Raw genomic sequence first — 16,723 nt, 5'->3', positions numbered from 1 at the left:
TTTCATTGCAAGTTAAAGCGTACTGTTACGTTAGCTGGCTGGCTGGCTAAAGTTACGTGTAACTTTTGCATTGCTAGTTGGTTAACTTTAGCTACCTGCAGATTCATGCATGGTAGCTAGCTATGGTAATCAGTATGGGTTGGGAGTATTGCCACGTTCAAGACAACTGGGAACTCTGTAAGATAATTTTTTTTCAGAAAAGACGGATAAAAAAATATTTTGAAAGGTCATCCAACTCCAATTTTCTGACCTGAAGATCACAGACCTCATCATTTGACCTCGTGTTTTTCTAAGTTCCCTGTCTTGAAAGCACTATTAGGTTCATTGTATAGCTAGCTATCTAGACTCCACTTCGCCAAATGATTACATAACCTATCAAGTTAGCCAGGTGTGTCTGTGGGTGATTACGGCCATCTATTGTATTTCATGAACATGTCTAGACAATAGTGACCCATTCACTTGTGATCCATCCATCATATGTGGGCTCCCGAGTGGCACAGCGGTCTAAGGCACCGCATCTCAGTGCATCTCAGTTCCTTGTTGTAGGCTACTACTTTTACTACTTTCAGCCTTGAAACCTTTGGTTGTTTAGTACACTACCGTACTCACTCTGTTTAGTACATGGCCTCACATGTCAATCCTTAAAGAGATGGGTGGGGCTAAGGCTTAAGAGGGTGTGAATGATGCTGAATGGGCGGGGCTAAAGATTTAAGAGGGTGTGGACGATGCTGAATGGGTGGGGCTAAAGGCTTAAGAGGGTGTGAACGCTGCTGAATGGGCGGGGCTAAAGGCTTAAGAGGGTGTGAACGCTGCTGAATGGGCGGGGCTAGAGGCTTAAGAGGGTGTGAACGCTGCTGAATGGGCGGGGCTAGAGGCTTAAGAGGGTGTGAACGCTGCTGAATGGGCGGGGCTAGAGGCTTAAGAGGGTGTGAACGATGCTGAATGGGCGGGGCTAGAGGCTTAAGAGGGTGTGAACGCTGCTGAATGGGTGTAGACAAAGAAGAGCTCTCCAGTAGGTGGACCAGAACATTTAAAAAAGGGCCATTTTCTCAAAAGTGGAGTTACATGTTTATCAACTTTCAAAGCAGAATTACTTTCCCATTGTTCCTCAACGTCAGTGTGTGATATACCATTTTGTAGCTCTGAGTCTCTACACTAATATTCATCTTCATCTCCTAGTGTCATCCCTGCATAGGGCATCTATACTAATCTAGGGCAGAATGTGTTTCAGCACCTCTCCATAGGCTGGCTATGACAGGAGTATTATGTGTGATAATTGATTCATTCTCCCTCCTTTCTGTCTTCAATGCATCCATCTCTCTCTCTCACTGATTGATAAAGTGGTGTCATAGCAGACTGAGGTGTGTGTGTGTGTGTGTGTTCAGTAGTTTTGCTTTAAGAAATGAAATAACGCGGGGCAAACAATAGTCTATCAGCCGTATGCTTCTTTACAGAAGGTTTGATCTACTGTCTGTGAAACGAGTGAGATCTCTTTTCAATATCTTCAAGGAGACCCGAGAGAGAAAGAAGAAGAGAGTCAATATTATATTACATTACATCAATATATTTCAGTCAGCTTGCTAAATAGATTAATGCAGGTGTGCAACTGTCACTGGGGATGGGGGGGGGATGGGGGGATGGGGGGGCATGTCCCCTCCCCCCACATTCTGAAATTGCATTTTTGCCCCCGCTAATTTTATCATTGGAATAAGTTGCGCCCCTGGATTAATGCACATTCAAAGCAAATTAACTGTGTGTGTGTGTGTGTGTGTGTAAGAATTAACAACGTTTGGCTGCATGCGTTAAAGATTACTACAAGCTTAACTCCGTTGCACATGGGTGGACTGGGATTTTTTGGAATAGGGGACTTGATATTCTTGCCGGTTCCACTCCCATTCACAAGGGGGCGATAGCAACGTTTTTATATATATATTTTTAAATAAATGTTGTCATTCCATTTTGTGAAAACAAGAGTCGCCTTCCCTTGCTAGTAGTAGCTAACTGGCAGCCTGGCTAACTGGCAGCCTGGCTAACTGGCAGCCTGGCTAACTGGCAGCCTGGCTAACTGGCAGCCTGGCTAACTGGCAGCCTGGCTAACTGGCAGCCTGGCTAACTGGCAGCCTGGCTAACTGGCAGCCTGGCTAACTGGCAGCCTGGCTTTAGCCTGGATAAAAAACATAGCAAGCTAGCTAGACTTTTTAGCTTCCTGCATAAATAATCTGATTTATAAGAAGAAGATATGCCTTGGCAAATATTGTTATACTTGCCGGTGTAACCTAAAACATCCTCCCAGTTTGATATCGTGCTTGTGTATTCATTCCCATATCTACTAAAAGAAATAGAACATCATGTTTTGGTCATGAATGAAAAAGCACACGGCTAACTAGCTGGCTACAGTAGGTTCAGGCATTTCACAATGGCCTGTAAATCACTAGTTATTACTGCTAAACAAAATGCCTTTTCAGGGAGGATTCTTGTTGTTTGGTTTACTGTTTCAACAGTCCCTGAGATTATATTTGTTTATCAATGCAAAATAGGCTATTTTGATGAATAGCCTAAATAGCCTATAGAAGTATATTACAAGGAGCAGCCCCTTTTGTGATGAGAAACGGCATTGCAACACTCCGTATAGAGCTGGTAGTAAACTGGGGAAAAAGTTCAACACCAGTGTTAATTGACTCTGGGGAAATTTGGCAGCTGTACCGTCATCCCGCCTGTTAACAAAAACCGGGGCTGTGCAAGGTAAGGATTTCTGTTTCTGGTTTCCAGTCCAATCTCTCTTTCCTCTAGGGGGGAGGGAGGGAGGGAGGGGGGGAGGAAGTCTAATCAGGCCTTTCTTTGTAAAGAAGCTTAACGGGACGGAACGGCGATCATTAAAAACCTCCCATGTGATTTAGCCAACCGGAGGCGCGTGCCCACAGGAGGGCCAACAGACAGACGCAGGAGAACAATCGGGCGTCGCAGGGGCCACCGGATCCCGCAGTCTGTTAACTCACCGTGAGGAAACGTTACCAGAATCACCCACCAAATGGTCAAATCCTCCATGAAGGATAGAGGACAGCGTCCCCTTAATCCTTATAGGGTGGACTTACGTAAAGAAGATCAGACCGTAATATTCAAGCTGAGATAATATTAACACGACATATTGTTATTGGGGTCAAAGGTTATTGGATCTTTCCACAATGACCCTAAAAAGAACACCCAAACCTACTGTACTGTAGATTATGAAGAAGAAAAGAACATTCATTGGGGCGGCAGGGTAGCCTAGTGGTTAGAGTGTAGGGGAGGTAGGTAGCCTAGTGGTTAGAGTGTAGGGGAGGCAGGTAGCCTAGTGGTTAGAGTGTAGAGGTGGCAGGTAGCCTAGTGGTTAGAGTGTAGAGGTGGCAGGTAGCCTAGTGGTTAGAGTGTAGAGGAGGTAGGTAGCCTAGTGGTTAGAGTGTAGAGGAGGCAGGGTAGCCTAGTGGTTAGAGTGTAGAGGTGGCAGATAGCCTAGTGGTTAGAGTGTAGAGGTGGCAGGTAGCCTAGTGGTTAGAGTGTAGAGGAGGTAGGTAGCCTAGTGGTTAGAGTGTAGAGGAGGTAGGTAGCCTAGTGGTTAGAGTGTAGAGGAGGCAGGGTAGCCTAGTGGTTAGAGTGTAGAGGTGGCAGGTAGCCTAGTGGTTAGAGTGTAGAGGAGGCAGGTAGCCTAGTGGTTAGAGTGTAGAGGAGGCAGGTAGCCTAGTGGTTAGAGTGTAGGGGAGGCAGGTAGCCTAGTGGTTAGAGTGTAGGGAGGCAGGTAGCCTAGTGGTTGGTGTAGAGGTGGCAGGTAGCCTAGTGGTTAGAGTGTAGAGGTGGCAGGTAGCCTAGTGGTTAGAGTGTAGAGGAGGTAGGTAGCCTAGTGGTTAGAGTGTAGAGGAGGCAGGTAGCCTAGTGGTTAGAGTGTAGAGGAGGCAGGGTAGCCTAGTGGTTAGAGTGTAGAGGTGGCAGATAGCCTAGTGGTTAGAGTGTAGAGGTGGCAGGTAGCCTAGTGGTTAGAGTGTAGAGGAGGTAGGTAGCCTAGTGGTTAGAGTGTAGAGGAGGTAGGTAGCCTAGTGGTTAGAGTGTAGAGGAGGCAGGGTAGCCTAGTGGTTAGAGTGTAGAGGTGGCAGGTAGCCTAGTGGTTAGAGTGTAGAGGAGGCAGGTAGCCTAGTGGTTAGAGTGTAGAGTCAGCAGGTAGCCTAGTGGTTAGAGTGTAGAGGAGGCAGGTAGCCTAGTGGTTAGAGTGTAGAGGAGGCAGGTAGCCTAGTGGTTAGAGTGTAGAGGAGGCAGGTAGCCTAGTGGTTAGAGTGTAGAGGCAGGGTAGCCTAGTGGTTAGAGTGTAGAGGAGGCAGGTAGCCTAGTGGTTAGAGTGTAGAGGTGGCAGGGTAGCCTAGTGGTTAGAGTGTAGAGGAGGCAGGTAGCCTAGTGGTTAGAGTGTAGAGGAGGCAGGTAGCCTAGTGGTTAGAGTGTAGAGGAGGCAGGGTAGCCTAGTGGTTAGAGTGTAGAGGAGGCAGGTAGCCTAGTGGTTAGAGTGTAGAGGTGGCAGGGTAGCCTACTGGTTAGAGTGTAGAGGAGGCAGGTAGCCTAGTGGTTAGAGTGTAGAGGAGGCAGGTAGCCTAGTGGTTAGAGTGTAGAGGTGGCAGGTAGCCTAGTAGTGGTTAGAGTGTAGAGGCGGCAGGGTAGCCTAGTGGTTAGAGTGTAGAGGCGGCAGGTAGCCTAGTGGTTAGAGTGTGGGAGGCAGGTAACCTAGTGGTTACAGTGTAGGGGAGGCAGGTAGCCTAGTGGTTAGAGTGTAGAGGAGGCAGGGTAGCCTAGTGGTTAGAGTGTAGAGGAGGCAGGGTAGCCTAGTGGTTAGAGTGTAGGGGAGGCAGGTAACCTAGTGGTTAGAGTGTAGGGGAGGCAGGTAGCCTAGTGGTTAGAGTGTAGGGGAGGCAGGTAGCCTAGTGGTTAGAGTGTAGGGGAGGCAGGTAGCCTAGTGGTTAGAGTGGAGGGGTGGCAGGTAGCCTAGTGGTTAGAGTGTAGAGGAGACAGGTAGCCTAGTGGTTAGAGTGTAGAGGTGGCAGGTAGCCTAGTGGTTAGAGTGTAGAGGAGGCAGGTAGCCTATTGGTTAGAGTGTAGAGGAGGTAGGTAGCCTAGCGGTTAGATTGTAGAGGTGGCAGGTAGCCTAGCGGTTAGAGTGTAGAGGCGGCAGGGTAGCCTAGTGGTTAGAGTGTAGAGGCGGCAGGTAGCCTAGTGGTTAGAGTGTAGAGGCGGTAGGGTAACCTAGTGATTAGAGTGTAGAGGCGGCAGGTAGCCTAGTGGTTAGAGTGTAGAGGCGGCAGGGTAGCCTAGTGGTTAGAGTGTAGAGGCGGCAGGTAGCCTAGTGGTTAGAGTGTAGAGGCGGCAGGGTAGCCTAGTGGTTAGAGTGTAGAGGCGGCAGGTAGCCTAGTGGTTAGAGTGTAGAGGCGGTAGGGTAACCTAGTGATTAGAGTGTAGAGGCGGCAGGTAGCCTAGTGGTTAGAGTGTAGAGGCGGCAGGTAGCCTAGTGGTTAGAGTGTAGAGGCGGCAGGGTAGCCTAGTGGTTAGAGTGTAGAGGAGGCAGGGTAGCCTAGTGGTTAGAGTGTAGAGGAGGCAGGGTAGCCTAGTGGTTAGAGTGTAGAGGAGGCAGGTAACCTAGTGGTTAGAGTGTAGAGGCGGCAGGTAGCCTAGTGGTTAGAGTGTAGAGGCGGCAGGGTAGCCTAGTGGTTAGAGTGTAGAGGCGGCAGGTAGCCTAGTGGTTAGAGTGTAGAGGCGGCAGGGTAGCCTAGTGGTTAGAGTGTCGGGGAGGCAGGTAGCCTAGTGGTTAGAGTGTAGGGGAGGCAGGTAGCCTAGTGGTTAGAGTGTAGAGGCAGTAGGTAGCCTAGTGGTTAGAGTGGAGGGGCGGCAGGTAGCCTAGTGGTTAGAGGGTAGAGGAGGCAGGGTAGCCTAGTGGTTAGAGTGTAGAGGAGGCAGGTAGCCTAGTGTTTAGAGTGTAGAGGAGGCAGGTAGCCTAGTGTTTAGAGTGTAGAGGAGGCAGGTAGCCTAGTGGTTAGAGTGTAGAGGAGGCAGGTAGCCTAGTGGTTAGAGTGGAGGGGCGGCAGTTAGCCTAGTGGTTAGAGTGTAGAGGCGGCAGGGTAGACTAGTGGTTAGAGTGTAGAGGTGGCAGGTAGCCTAGTGGTTAGAGTGTAGAGGCGGCAGGGTAGCCTAGTGGTTAGAGTGTAGAGGAGGCAGGTATCCTAGTGGTTAGAGTGTAGAGGAGGCAGGTAGCCTAGTGGTTAGAGCGTAGAGGAGGCAGGTAGCCTAGTGGTTAGAGTGTAGAGGAGGCAGGTAGCCTAGTGGTTAGAGTGTAGAGGAGGCAGGTAGCCTAGTGGTTAGAGTGTAGAGGAGGCAGGTAGCCTAGTGGTTAGAGTGTAGAGGAGGCAGGTAGCCTAGTGGTTAGAGTGTAGAGGAGGCAGGTAGCCTAGTGGTTAGAGTGGAGAGGAGGCAGGTAGCCTAGTGGTTAGAGTGTAGAGGAGGCAGGTAGCCTAGTGGTTAGAGTGTAGAGGAGGCAGGTAGCCTAGTGTTTAGAGTGTAGAGGAGGCAGGTAGCCTAGTGGTTAGAGTGGAGAGGAGGCAGGTAGCCTAGTGGTTAGAGTGTAGAGGAGGCAGGTAGCCTAGTGGTTAGAGTGTAGAGGAGGCAGGTAGAGTTGTTAGTGTAGAGGCGGCAGGGTAGCCTAGTGGTTAGAGTGTAGAGGCGGCAGGTAGCCTAGTGGTTAGAGTGGAGGGGCGGCAGGTAGCCTAGTGGTTAGAGTGTAGAGGAGGCAGGTAGCCTAGTGGTTAGCGTTGGACTAGTAACCGGAAGGTTGCAAGTTCAAATCCCCGAGCTGACAAGGTACAAATCTGTTGTTCTGCCCCTGAACAGGCAGTTAACCCACTGTTCCTAGGCTGTCATTGAAAATAAGAATTTGTTCTTTAACCTGACTTGCCTGGTTAAATAAAGGTAAAATAAAAAAAATCCTTCATTGAGGGTTTTCTCTACCTAATATCAATCCACAGGTCACTGTATCCACATAGCTCTCTCTCCCTCCACCCCATTCTACAGTTTATTTGAGTTTCACAAACATAGAGAAGTTTCCAGAAGGTTAGCGATACATTAAAGTTGTAGACAACCCATACAGTAGCCAAGGCCAAACTTTTAACTGGTACTATCTATCTATATACACTACCATTAAAAAGTTTGTGATCACTTAGAAATGTCCTTGTTTTTGAAAGAATAACCATTTTTTTGTCCATTAAAAAACCATAAAATTGATCAGAAATACAGTGTAGACATTGTTAATGTTGTAAATGACTATTGTAGCTGGAAACGGCTGATTTTTAGTGGAATATCTACATAGGAGTACAGAGGCCCATTATCAGCAACCATCACTCCTGTGTTCCAATGGCACATTGTGTTAGCTAATCCAAGTTTATCATTTTAAAAGGCTAATTGATCATTAGAAAACCCTTTTGCATTTATGTTAGCACAGCTGAAAACTGTTGTTCTGATTAAAGAAGCAATAAAACTGGCCTTCTTTAGACTAGTTGAGTATCTGGAGCATCAGCATTTGTGGGTTCGATTACAGGCTCAAAATGGCCAGAAACAAAGAACTTTCTTCTGAAACTCGTCAGTCTATTCTTGTTCTGGGAAATGAAGGCTAAAGAGAAATTGCCAAGAAACTGAAGATCTTGTACAACGCTGTGTACTACTCCCTTCACAGAACAGCGCAAACTGGCTCTAACCAGAATAGAAAGAGGAGTGGGAGGCCCCGGTTCATAATTGAGCAAGAGGACAAGTACATTAGAGTGTCTAGTTTGAGAAACAGACACGTCACAAGTCCTCAACTGGCAACTTCATTAAATAGTTCACGCAAAACACCAGTCTCAACGTCAACAGTGAAGAGGCGACTCCGGGATGCTGGCCTTCTAGGCAGAGTTCCTTTGTCCAGTGTCTGTGTTCTTTTGCCCGTCTTAATCTTTTCTTCTTATTGGCCAGTCTGAGATATGGCTTTCTCTTCGCAACTCTGCCTAGAAGGCCAGCATCTCGGAGTCGCCTCTTCAGTGTTGACGAAGAGACTGGGCAGATGAACTCTGCCTAGAAGGCCAGCATCCTGGAGTCGCCTCTTCACTGTTGACGCTGAGACTGGACAGAGGAACTCTGCCTAGAAGGCCAGCATCACGGAGTCGCCTCTTCACTGTTGACGTCTCCATAGACAAACATTAGTAGTAGAATGGCCCATACTGAAGAGCTCAGTGACGTTCAACGTGGCACCCTCAGGATGCCACCTTTCCAACAAGTCAGTTCATAAAATGTCTGCCCTGCTAGAGCTGCCCTGGTCAATTGTAAGTGCTGTTGTGAAGTGGAAACGTCTAGGAGCAACATCAGCTCAGCCACACAAGCTCACAGAACGGGACCGCCGAGTGCTGTACCGCGTACAAATTGTCTGTCCTCGGGTTGCAACTAGCGAGTTCCAAACTGCCTTCGGAAGCAACGTCAGTAAAATACGGGTTCGTCATGAAATGTGTTTCCATGGACGAGCAGCTGCACACAAGCCTAAGATCACCATGCGCAATGCCAAGCATAGGCTGGAGTGGTGTAAAGCTCGCTGGAAACATGTTCTCTGGAATGATGAATCCCGCTTCACCATCTGGCAGTCCGACGGACGAATCTGGGGTTGGCGGATGCCAGGAGACGCTACCTGTTCCAATGCAGAGTGTCAACTGTAAAGTTTGGTGGATGAGGAATAATGGTCTGGAGCTGTTTTTTCATGGTTTGGGCTAGGCCCCTTAGTTCCAGTGAAGGGAAATGTTAACGCTACAACATACAATCACATTCTAGACGATTCTGTGCTTTTAACATCGTGGCAAAAGTTTGGGGAAGGTCCTTTCCTATCTCAGCATAACAATGCCCCCCGCGCACAAAGCGAGGTCCGTACAGAAATGAGCCCATCAAATACCTTTGGGATGAATTGGAACGAATGGTTTGTTCTATATCTTCAAACAAATTACACAACTGTGGCATTAAAATGTTTAATGGTATTTTTTCATCAGTTGTTTTATATGAAATGTCATTTCCACCACACTCTGTCATTACCGCAATGCTAAGTCATTAGTATATATTATTAAAAATTATACATATTTTCAGGCAAAGGTGTATTAAATTACAATTGATATTGATGTTTTTTGTTCCATATGTGAACCTTGTGCTTGTGTCTTAAGGTAATATTTTACATTATTTTAGGAATTAAGATTTTGATGTGGTAAATACATGTTTCTGATTATCATCAAGGTGTATATGGACATTTAGACAATTGAATCAAATTTGTTTATATAGCCCTTCATACATCAGCTGATATCTCAAAGTGCTGTACAGAAACCCAGCCTAAAACCCCCAAACAGCAAGCAATGCAGGTGTAGAAGCACGGTGGCTAGGGAAAAACTCCCTAGAAAGGCCAAAACCTAGGAAGAAACCTAGAGAGGAACCAGGCTATGTGGGGTGGCCAGTCCTCTTCTGGCTGTGCTGGGTGGAGATTATAACAGAACATGGCCAAAATGTTCAAATGTTCATAAATGACCAGCAGGGTCAGATAATAATAATCACAGTAGTTGTGTGAGCAGCATAGGCAAGATACAGTAGCTGATATCGAGTACAGTATATACATATGAGATGAGTATGTAAACAAAGTGGCATAGTTAAAGTGGCTAGTGATACATGTATTACATAAGGATGCAGTCGATGATATAGAGTACAGTATATACGTATGCATATGAGATGAATAATGTAGGGTATGTAAACATTATATAAGGTAGCATTGTTTAAAGTGGCTAGTGATATATTTACATCATTTCCCATCAATTCCCATTATTAAAGTGGCTGGAGTTGAGTCAGTGTCAGTGTCAGTGTCAGTGTGTTGGCAGCAGCCACTCAATGTTAGTGGTGGCTGTTTAACAGTCTGATGGCCTTGAGATAGAAGCTGTTTTTCAGTCTCTCGGTCCCAGCTTTGATACACCTGTACTGACCTCGCCTTCTGGATGATAGCGGGGTGAACAGGCAGTGGCTCGGGTGGTTGATGTCCTTGATGATCTTTATGGCCTTCCTGTAACATCGGGTGGTGTAGGTGTGCTGGAGGGCAGGTAGTTTGCCCCCAGTGATGCGTTGTGCAGACCTCACTACCCTCTGGAGAGCCTTACGGTTGAGGGCGGAGCAGTTGCCGTACCAGGCGGTGATACAGCCCGCCAGGATGCTCTCGATTGTGCATCTGTAGAAGTTTGTGAGTGACAAGCCGAATTTGGTGACAAGCCGAATTTCTTCAGCCTCCTGAGGTTGAAGAGGCGCTGCTGCGCCTTCTTCACGATGCTGTCTGTGTGAGTGGACCAATTCAGTTTGTCTGTGATGTGTCCTTGACTAGTCTCTCAAAGCACTTCATGATGACGGATGTGAGTGCTACGGGGCGGTAGTCGTTTAGCTCAGTTACCTTAGCTTTCTTGGGAACAGGAACAATGGTGGCCCTCTTGAAGCATGTGGGAACAGCAGACTGGTATAGGGATTGATTGAATATGTCCGTAAACACACCGGCCAGCTGGTCTGCGCATGCTCTGAGGGCGCGGCTGGGGATGCCGTCTGGGCCTGCAGCCTTGCGAGGGTTAACACGTTTAAATGTCTTACTCCCCTCGGCTGCAGTGAAGGAGAGACCGCATGTTTTCATTGCAGGCCGTGTCAGTGGCACTGTATTGTCCTCAAAGCGGGCAAAAAAGTTTTTTAGTTTGCCTGGGAGCAAGAAATCCTGTTCCGTGACTGGGCTGGATTTCTTCCTGTAGTCCGTGATTGACTGTAGACCCTGCCACATGCCTCTTGTGTCTGAGCCGTTGAATTGAGATTCTACTTTGTCTCTGTACTGACGCTTAGCTTGTTTAATAGCCTTGCGGAGGGAATAGCTGCACTGTTTGTATTCAGTCATGTTACCAGACACCTTGCCCTGATTAAAAGCAGTGGTTCGCGCTTTCAGTTTCACACGAATGCTGCCATCAATCCACGGTTTCTGGTTAGGGAATGTTTTAATCGTTGCTATGGGAACGACATCTTCAACGCACGTTCTAATGAACTCGCACACCGAATCAGCGTGTTCGTCAATGTTGTTGTCTGACGCAATACGAAACATCTCCCAGTCCACGTGATGGAAGCAGTCTTGGAGTGTGGAGTCAGCTTGGTCAGACCAGCATTGAACAGACCTCAGCGTGGGAGCCTCTTGTTTTAGTTTCTGTCTGTAGGCAGGGATCAACAAAATGGAGTCGTGGTCAGCTTTTCCGAAAGGGGGGCGGGGCAGGGCCTTATATGCATCGCGGAAGTTAGAGTAACAATGATCCAAGGTCTTTCCACCCCCGGTTGCGCAATCGATATGCTGATAAAATTTAGGGAGTCTTGTTTTCAGATTAGCCTTGTTAAAATCCCCAGCTACAATGAATGCAGCCTCCGGATAAATTGTTTACAGTTTGCAGAGAGTTAAATAAAGTTCGTTCAGAGCCATCGATGTGTCTGCTTGGGGGGGATATATAAGGCTGTGATTATAATCGAAGAGAATTCTCTTGGTAGATAATGCGGTCTACATTTGATTGTGAGGAATTCTAAATCAGGTGAACAGAAGGATTTGAGTTCCTGTATGTTTCTTTCATCGCACCATGTCACGTTAGTCATAAGGTATACGCCCCCGCCCCTCTTCTTACCAGAAAGATGTTTGTTTCTGTCGGCGCGATGCGTGGAGAAACCCGCTGGCTGCACCGCCTTGGATAGCGTCTCTCCAGTGAGCCATGTTTCCGTGAAGCAAAGAACGTTACAGTCTCTGATGTCCCTCTGGAATGCTACCCTTGCTCGGATTTCATCAACCTTGTTGTCAAGAGACTGGACATTGGCAAGAAGAATGCTAGGGAGTGGTGCACGGTGTGCCCGTCTCCGGCGTCTGACAAAGAGACCGCCTCGTTTCCCTCTTTTTCTGAGTCGTTTTTTTGGGTCGCTGCATGGAATCCACTCCGTTGTCCTGTTTGTAAGGCAGAACACAGGATCCGCGTCGCGAAAAACATATTCTTGGTCGTACTGATGGTGAGTTGATGCTGATCTTATATTCAGTAGTTCTTCTCGACTGTATGTAATGAAACCTAAGATGACCTGGGGTACTAGTGTAAGAAATAACACGTAAAAAAACAAAAAACTGCATAGTTTCCTAGGAACGCGAAGCGAGGCGGCCATCTCTGTCGGCGCCGGAAGTAGTTAGTAGTTAGTGCAACATGTTTCCATTGATCATCCTTGAGATGTTTCTACAACTTGATTGGAGTCCACCTGTGGTAAATTCAATTGATCAGACATGATTTGGAAACATCTGCCTATATAAAGGTCCCACAGTTGACAGTGAATGTCAGAGCAAAAAGCAAGCCATGAGGTTGAAGGAATTGTCCGTAGAGCTCCGAGACAGTATTGTGTTGAGGCACAGATCTGGGGAAGGGTACCAAAACTTTTCTGCAGCATTGAAGGTCCCAAAGAACACAGGGGCCTCCATCATTCTTAAATGGAATAAGTTTGGAACGACCAAAACTCTTCCTAGAGCTAACTGTCAAGCAAAACTGAGCAATCGGGAGAAGGGCCATGGTCAGGAAGGTGACGAAGAGCCCGATGGTCATCTCTGTGGAGTTGGGAGAACCTTCCAGAAGGACAACCATCTCTGCAGCACTCCACCAATCAGGCCTTTATGGTAGAGTGGCCAGACTGAAGCCACTCCTCTGTGAAAGGTACATGACAGCCTGCTTGGAGTTTGCCAAAAGGCACCTAAAGGACTCAGATCATGAGAAACAAGATTCTCTGGTCTGATGAAACCAACTCTTTGGCCTGAATGCGAAGCGTCACATCTGGAGGAAACCTGGCACCATCCCTACGGTGAAGCATGGTGGTGGCAGCATCCCTACGGTGAAGCATGGTGGTGGTGGCATCATGCCGTGGGGATGTTTTTCAACGGCAGGGACTGGGAGACTAGTCAGGATCGAGGGAAAGATGAACAGAGCAAAGTACGGAGAGATTGTTGATGAAAACCTGCTCCAGTGCGCTCCGGACCTCAGACTGGGACGAAGGTTCACCTTCCAACAGGACAATGACCCTAAGCACACAGCCAAGACAATGCAGGAGTGGCTTCGGGATAAGTCTCTGAATGTCCTTGAGTGGCCCAGCCAGAGCCCGGACTTGAACCTCATCGAACATCTCTGGAGAGACCTGAAAATAGCTGTGCAGCAACACTTCCCATCCAACCTGACAGAGCTTGAGAGGATCTGCAGAGAAGAATGGGAGAAACTCCCCAAATACAGGTGTGCCAAGCTTGTAGCGTCATACCCAAGAAGACTCCAGGCTGTAATCACTGCCAAAGGTGCTTCAACAAAGTACTGAGTAAAGGGTCTGAATACTTACAGTGGGGCAAAAAAGTATTTAGTCAGCCACCAATTGTGCATGTTCTCCCACTTAAAAAGATGAGAGAGGCCTGTATTTTTCATCATATGTACACTTCAACTATGACAGACAAAATGAGAAAAAAATCCAGAAAATCACATTGTAGGATTTTTAATTAATTTATTTGCAAATTATGGTGGAAAATAAGCATTTGGTCACCTACAAACAAGCAAGATTTCTGGCTCTTACAGACCTGTAACTTCTTCTTTAAGAGGCTCCTCTGTCCTCCACTCGTTACCTGTATTAATGGCACCTGTTTGAACTTGTTATCAGTATAAAAGACACCTGTCCACAACCTCAAACAGTCACACTTCAAACTCCACTATGGGCAAGACCAAAGAGCTGTCAAAGGACACCAGAAACAAAATTGTACTTATTTTCCACCATAATTTGCAAATAAAATCATAAAAAATCCTACAATGTGATTTTCTGGATTTTTTTTCTTCTCATTTTGTCTGTCATAGTTGAAGTGTACCTATGATGAAAATTACAGGCCTCTCTGATCTTTTTAAGTGGGAGAACTTGCGCAATTGGTGGCTGACTAAATACTTTTTTGCCCCACTGTATGTAAATGTCATATTTCAGTTCCATTTTTATAAATTAGCAACAATTTCTCAAAACCTGTTTTTGATTTGTCATTATGAGGTATCGTGTGTAGATTTATGAGAATTTTTCAAATCCATTTTAGTATATGGCTGCTATGTAAAAAGTCTAGGGTCTGAATACTTTCTGAATGCACTGTGTGTGCTTTCATTTATATATATATATCAAAATGGTTTGAGAAGAACAACATTGGCAATTCAGGCATAGCATATATGCAGTGAAAATGTATAATGTATTGGGACTATAGCCTATTTACTACAGAACGGTTATTAATTGGGTTATGTTGCATAGGCGTTTTAAAGTCACGTTAGAAAAACTTCTGAGCGTAGATCTCGGTTTGTATTTGGGACTCGCAAAGTGATCTTGGCTCAGTCAGAAAAGGTTAGTGACCAATGGACTATACCAACCATAGACGTGGATACTAGGCTTGTGGACAGATACTACTGTCGACAATAGATACTACCATTGCAGATACAATTATGTATATGAAACCAATAGTATATATAGTATTGGTATTAGGCTATGCCGCCCATTGCATTTACCTATTCTGAGTACTTGCTGTGAACTCCGGCTGAACTGCACCGTGAAGAGTACCAGCCAGGGAAACAGGCTCTTCCTCCTCTCCATACTCCCGTAATCCAACTTTACGTTAATCATACCGATACCGACAGCGTGAAATAACACGTAGTCTGATCCATGCAGAGAATAATCCGGAGAACAGTCCCCATCGCCTCGAAGATTTCAGGCATTCCTCGGAAGATAAATAGATGCTCCCCCAACTATGGTTCCTCTCTCTCTGTCTCTCTCGCTCTCTTTTCGTTTGTTTGCGCTCTCGGTTTCCACTAGTTACCACAGCTACAAAGTCAATGGTCTATTTCGTAAAAATGTATGAAAACAAACATGAGCTTTTTGGTCTTAATTTAGTGCTAGGCATAAGGTTTGCAGTGTGGTTAGATTTAAAATCACATTTGAAGAAGATAAATTGTAGAAATGGGCACGGTTTATGACTTTATGGCTGTGGTAACTAGTGACGACTCTCGCTTGCTCAACTCAGCTACGCACATCTCAAATCCATTTACGTTCACGTGGTTATTATTCCATTATTCCAAACTGAGCGTTTACTTCGTCATCCAAAATGTAATTGGTTAAATGTAATCTCTCTCTCTCTCTCTCCCTTCATCAAACATGAAAGTAATTGTTTGAGGATGAGGACAGATGAAAAAGCTTCACATAAAGGTTCAACTCCATGCAAGCCAGTGATTAGACAGTCAGCATATTGAAGTTCCAATGCAAACATTTTTTTTTTATCTCAATATCAAATAATTTCTCGGTAATAATTAAGTACTGTACCTTACTGTGATTGTTTTTTTTTAAATTAAAATGGTCAACAACAACAAAAAAGAGAACCGCAAAGAGCAACTCAATCTGGGAGTGGTCTGGGTGGGGAGAGGAAAACTAGCTGTTATCAGTAGGTCTACTCCCTCTAAATCAATGTTTCAGTAGGTCTACTCCCTCTAATCAGTGTTTCAGTAGGTCTACTCCCTCTAATCAGTGTTTCAGTAGGTCTACTCCCTCTAATCAATGTTTCAGTAGGTCTACTCCCTCTAAATCAATGTTTCAGTAGGTCTACTCCCTCTAAATCAGTGTTTCAGTAGGTCTACTCCCTCTAATCAGTGTTTCAGTAGGTCTACTCCCTCTAATCAGTGTTTGTCTAATCAGTGTTTCAGTAGGTCTACTCCCTCTAATCAGTGTTTCAGTAGGTCTACTCCCTCTAATCAGTGTTTCAGTAGGTCTACTCTAATCAATGTTTCAGTAGGTCTACTCCCTCTAATCAGTGTTTCAGTAGGTCTACTCCCTCTAATCAGTGTTTCAGTAGGTCTACTCCCTCTAAATCATGTTTCAGTAGGTCTAATCAATGTTTCAGTAGGTCTACTCCCTCTAAATCAATGTTTCAGTAGGTCTACTCCCCCTAATCAGTGTTTCAGTAGGTCTACTCCCTCTAATCAGTGTTTCAGTAGGTCTACTCCCTCTAATCAGTGTTTCAGTAGGTCTACTCCCTCTAATCAATGTTTCAGTAGGTCTACTCCCTCTAATCAATGTTTCAGTAGGTCTACTCCCTCTAATCAATGTTTCAGTAGGTCACATTGATTAAAGGGAGTAGACCTACTGAAACATTGATAAGAGGGAGTAGACCTACTGAAACATTGATTAAAGGGAGTAGACCTACTGAAACATCCTTCCTGTAGTTGTTGATCAGTCTCTCACGTCGCGGTGTAGGAATTGTGACCAACTATTCCATACAGAACTGCTGTAACTCAGTGACATTTGTGGGTTTTCAAGCACGAGCTGCTCGTTTCAAGTCCTGCCACAACATCTCAATTGAGAATAGGTCTGCACTTTGACTAGGCCAATCGAAAACTTCAAATTTGTTGCTTTTGAGTCATTTTCATGTCGACTCGATTGTGTGTTTTGGATCGTTGTCTTGCTGCACGACCCACCTACGCTTCTCAGCTTCAGCTCACAGACAGATGGCCTGACATCCTCCTGTAGAATTCTCTGATACAGAGCAGAATTCATGGTTCCTTCTATTAAGGCAAGTCATCCAAGTCCTGAAGCAGCAAAGCATCCC

General features: G+C 45.9%; 1 protein-coding gene across 5 annotated transcripts in view; it reads right to left on the bottom strand.

The window, feature by feature from the left end:
- grik1a (glutamate receptor, ionotropic, kainate 1a) overlaps positions 1 to 15,065 on the bottom strand; it is a 122,435-nt gene extending 107,370 nt beyond the window's left edge. For 2 of the 5 annotated variants that reach the window (XR_006080664.1, XM_042311152.1), the window contains exon 1: positions 14,637 to 15,050. Coding sequence is in view for 4 of the 5 variants with exons in the window: in XM_042311152.1 (XP_042167086.1) it covers positions 14,637 to 14,751 (115 nt within the window). In the remaining variant the exon portion in view is untranslated. Of the gene's footprint in view, positions 1 to 14,636 lie in introns of all 5 variants that reach the window. The other 3 variants (XM_042311151.1, XM_042311153.1, XM_042311154.1) reach the window with 2 other exon arrangements.
- Positions 15,066 to 16,723: the final 1,658 nt, after the last annotated feature.

This window comes from Oncorhynchus tshawytscha, linkage group LG33, assembly GCF_018296145.1.
Source record: "Oncorhynchus tshawytscha isolate Ot180627B linkage group LG33, Otsh_v2.0, whole genome shotgun sequence".
NCBI classification, from domain to species: Eukaryota; Metazoa; Chordata; class Actinopteri; order Salmoniformes; family Salmonidae; genus Oncorhynchus; species Oncorhynchus tshawytscha.
This window is presented reverse-complemented; position numbering and strand designations above follow the sequence as displayed.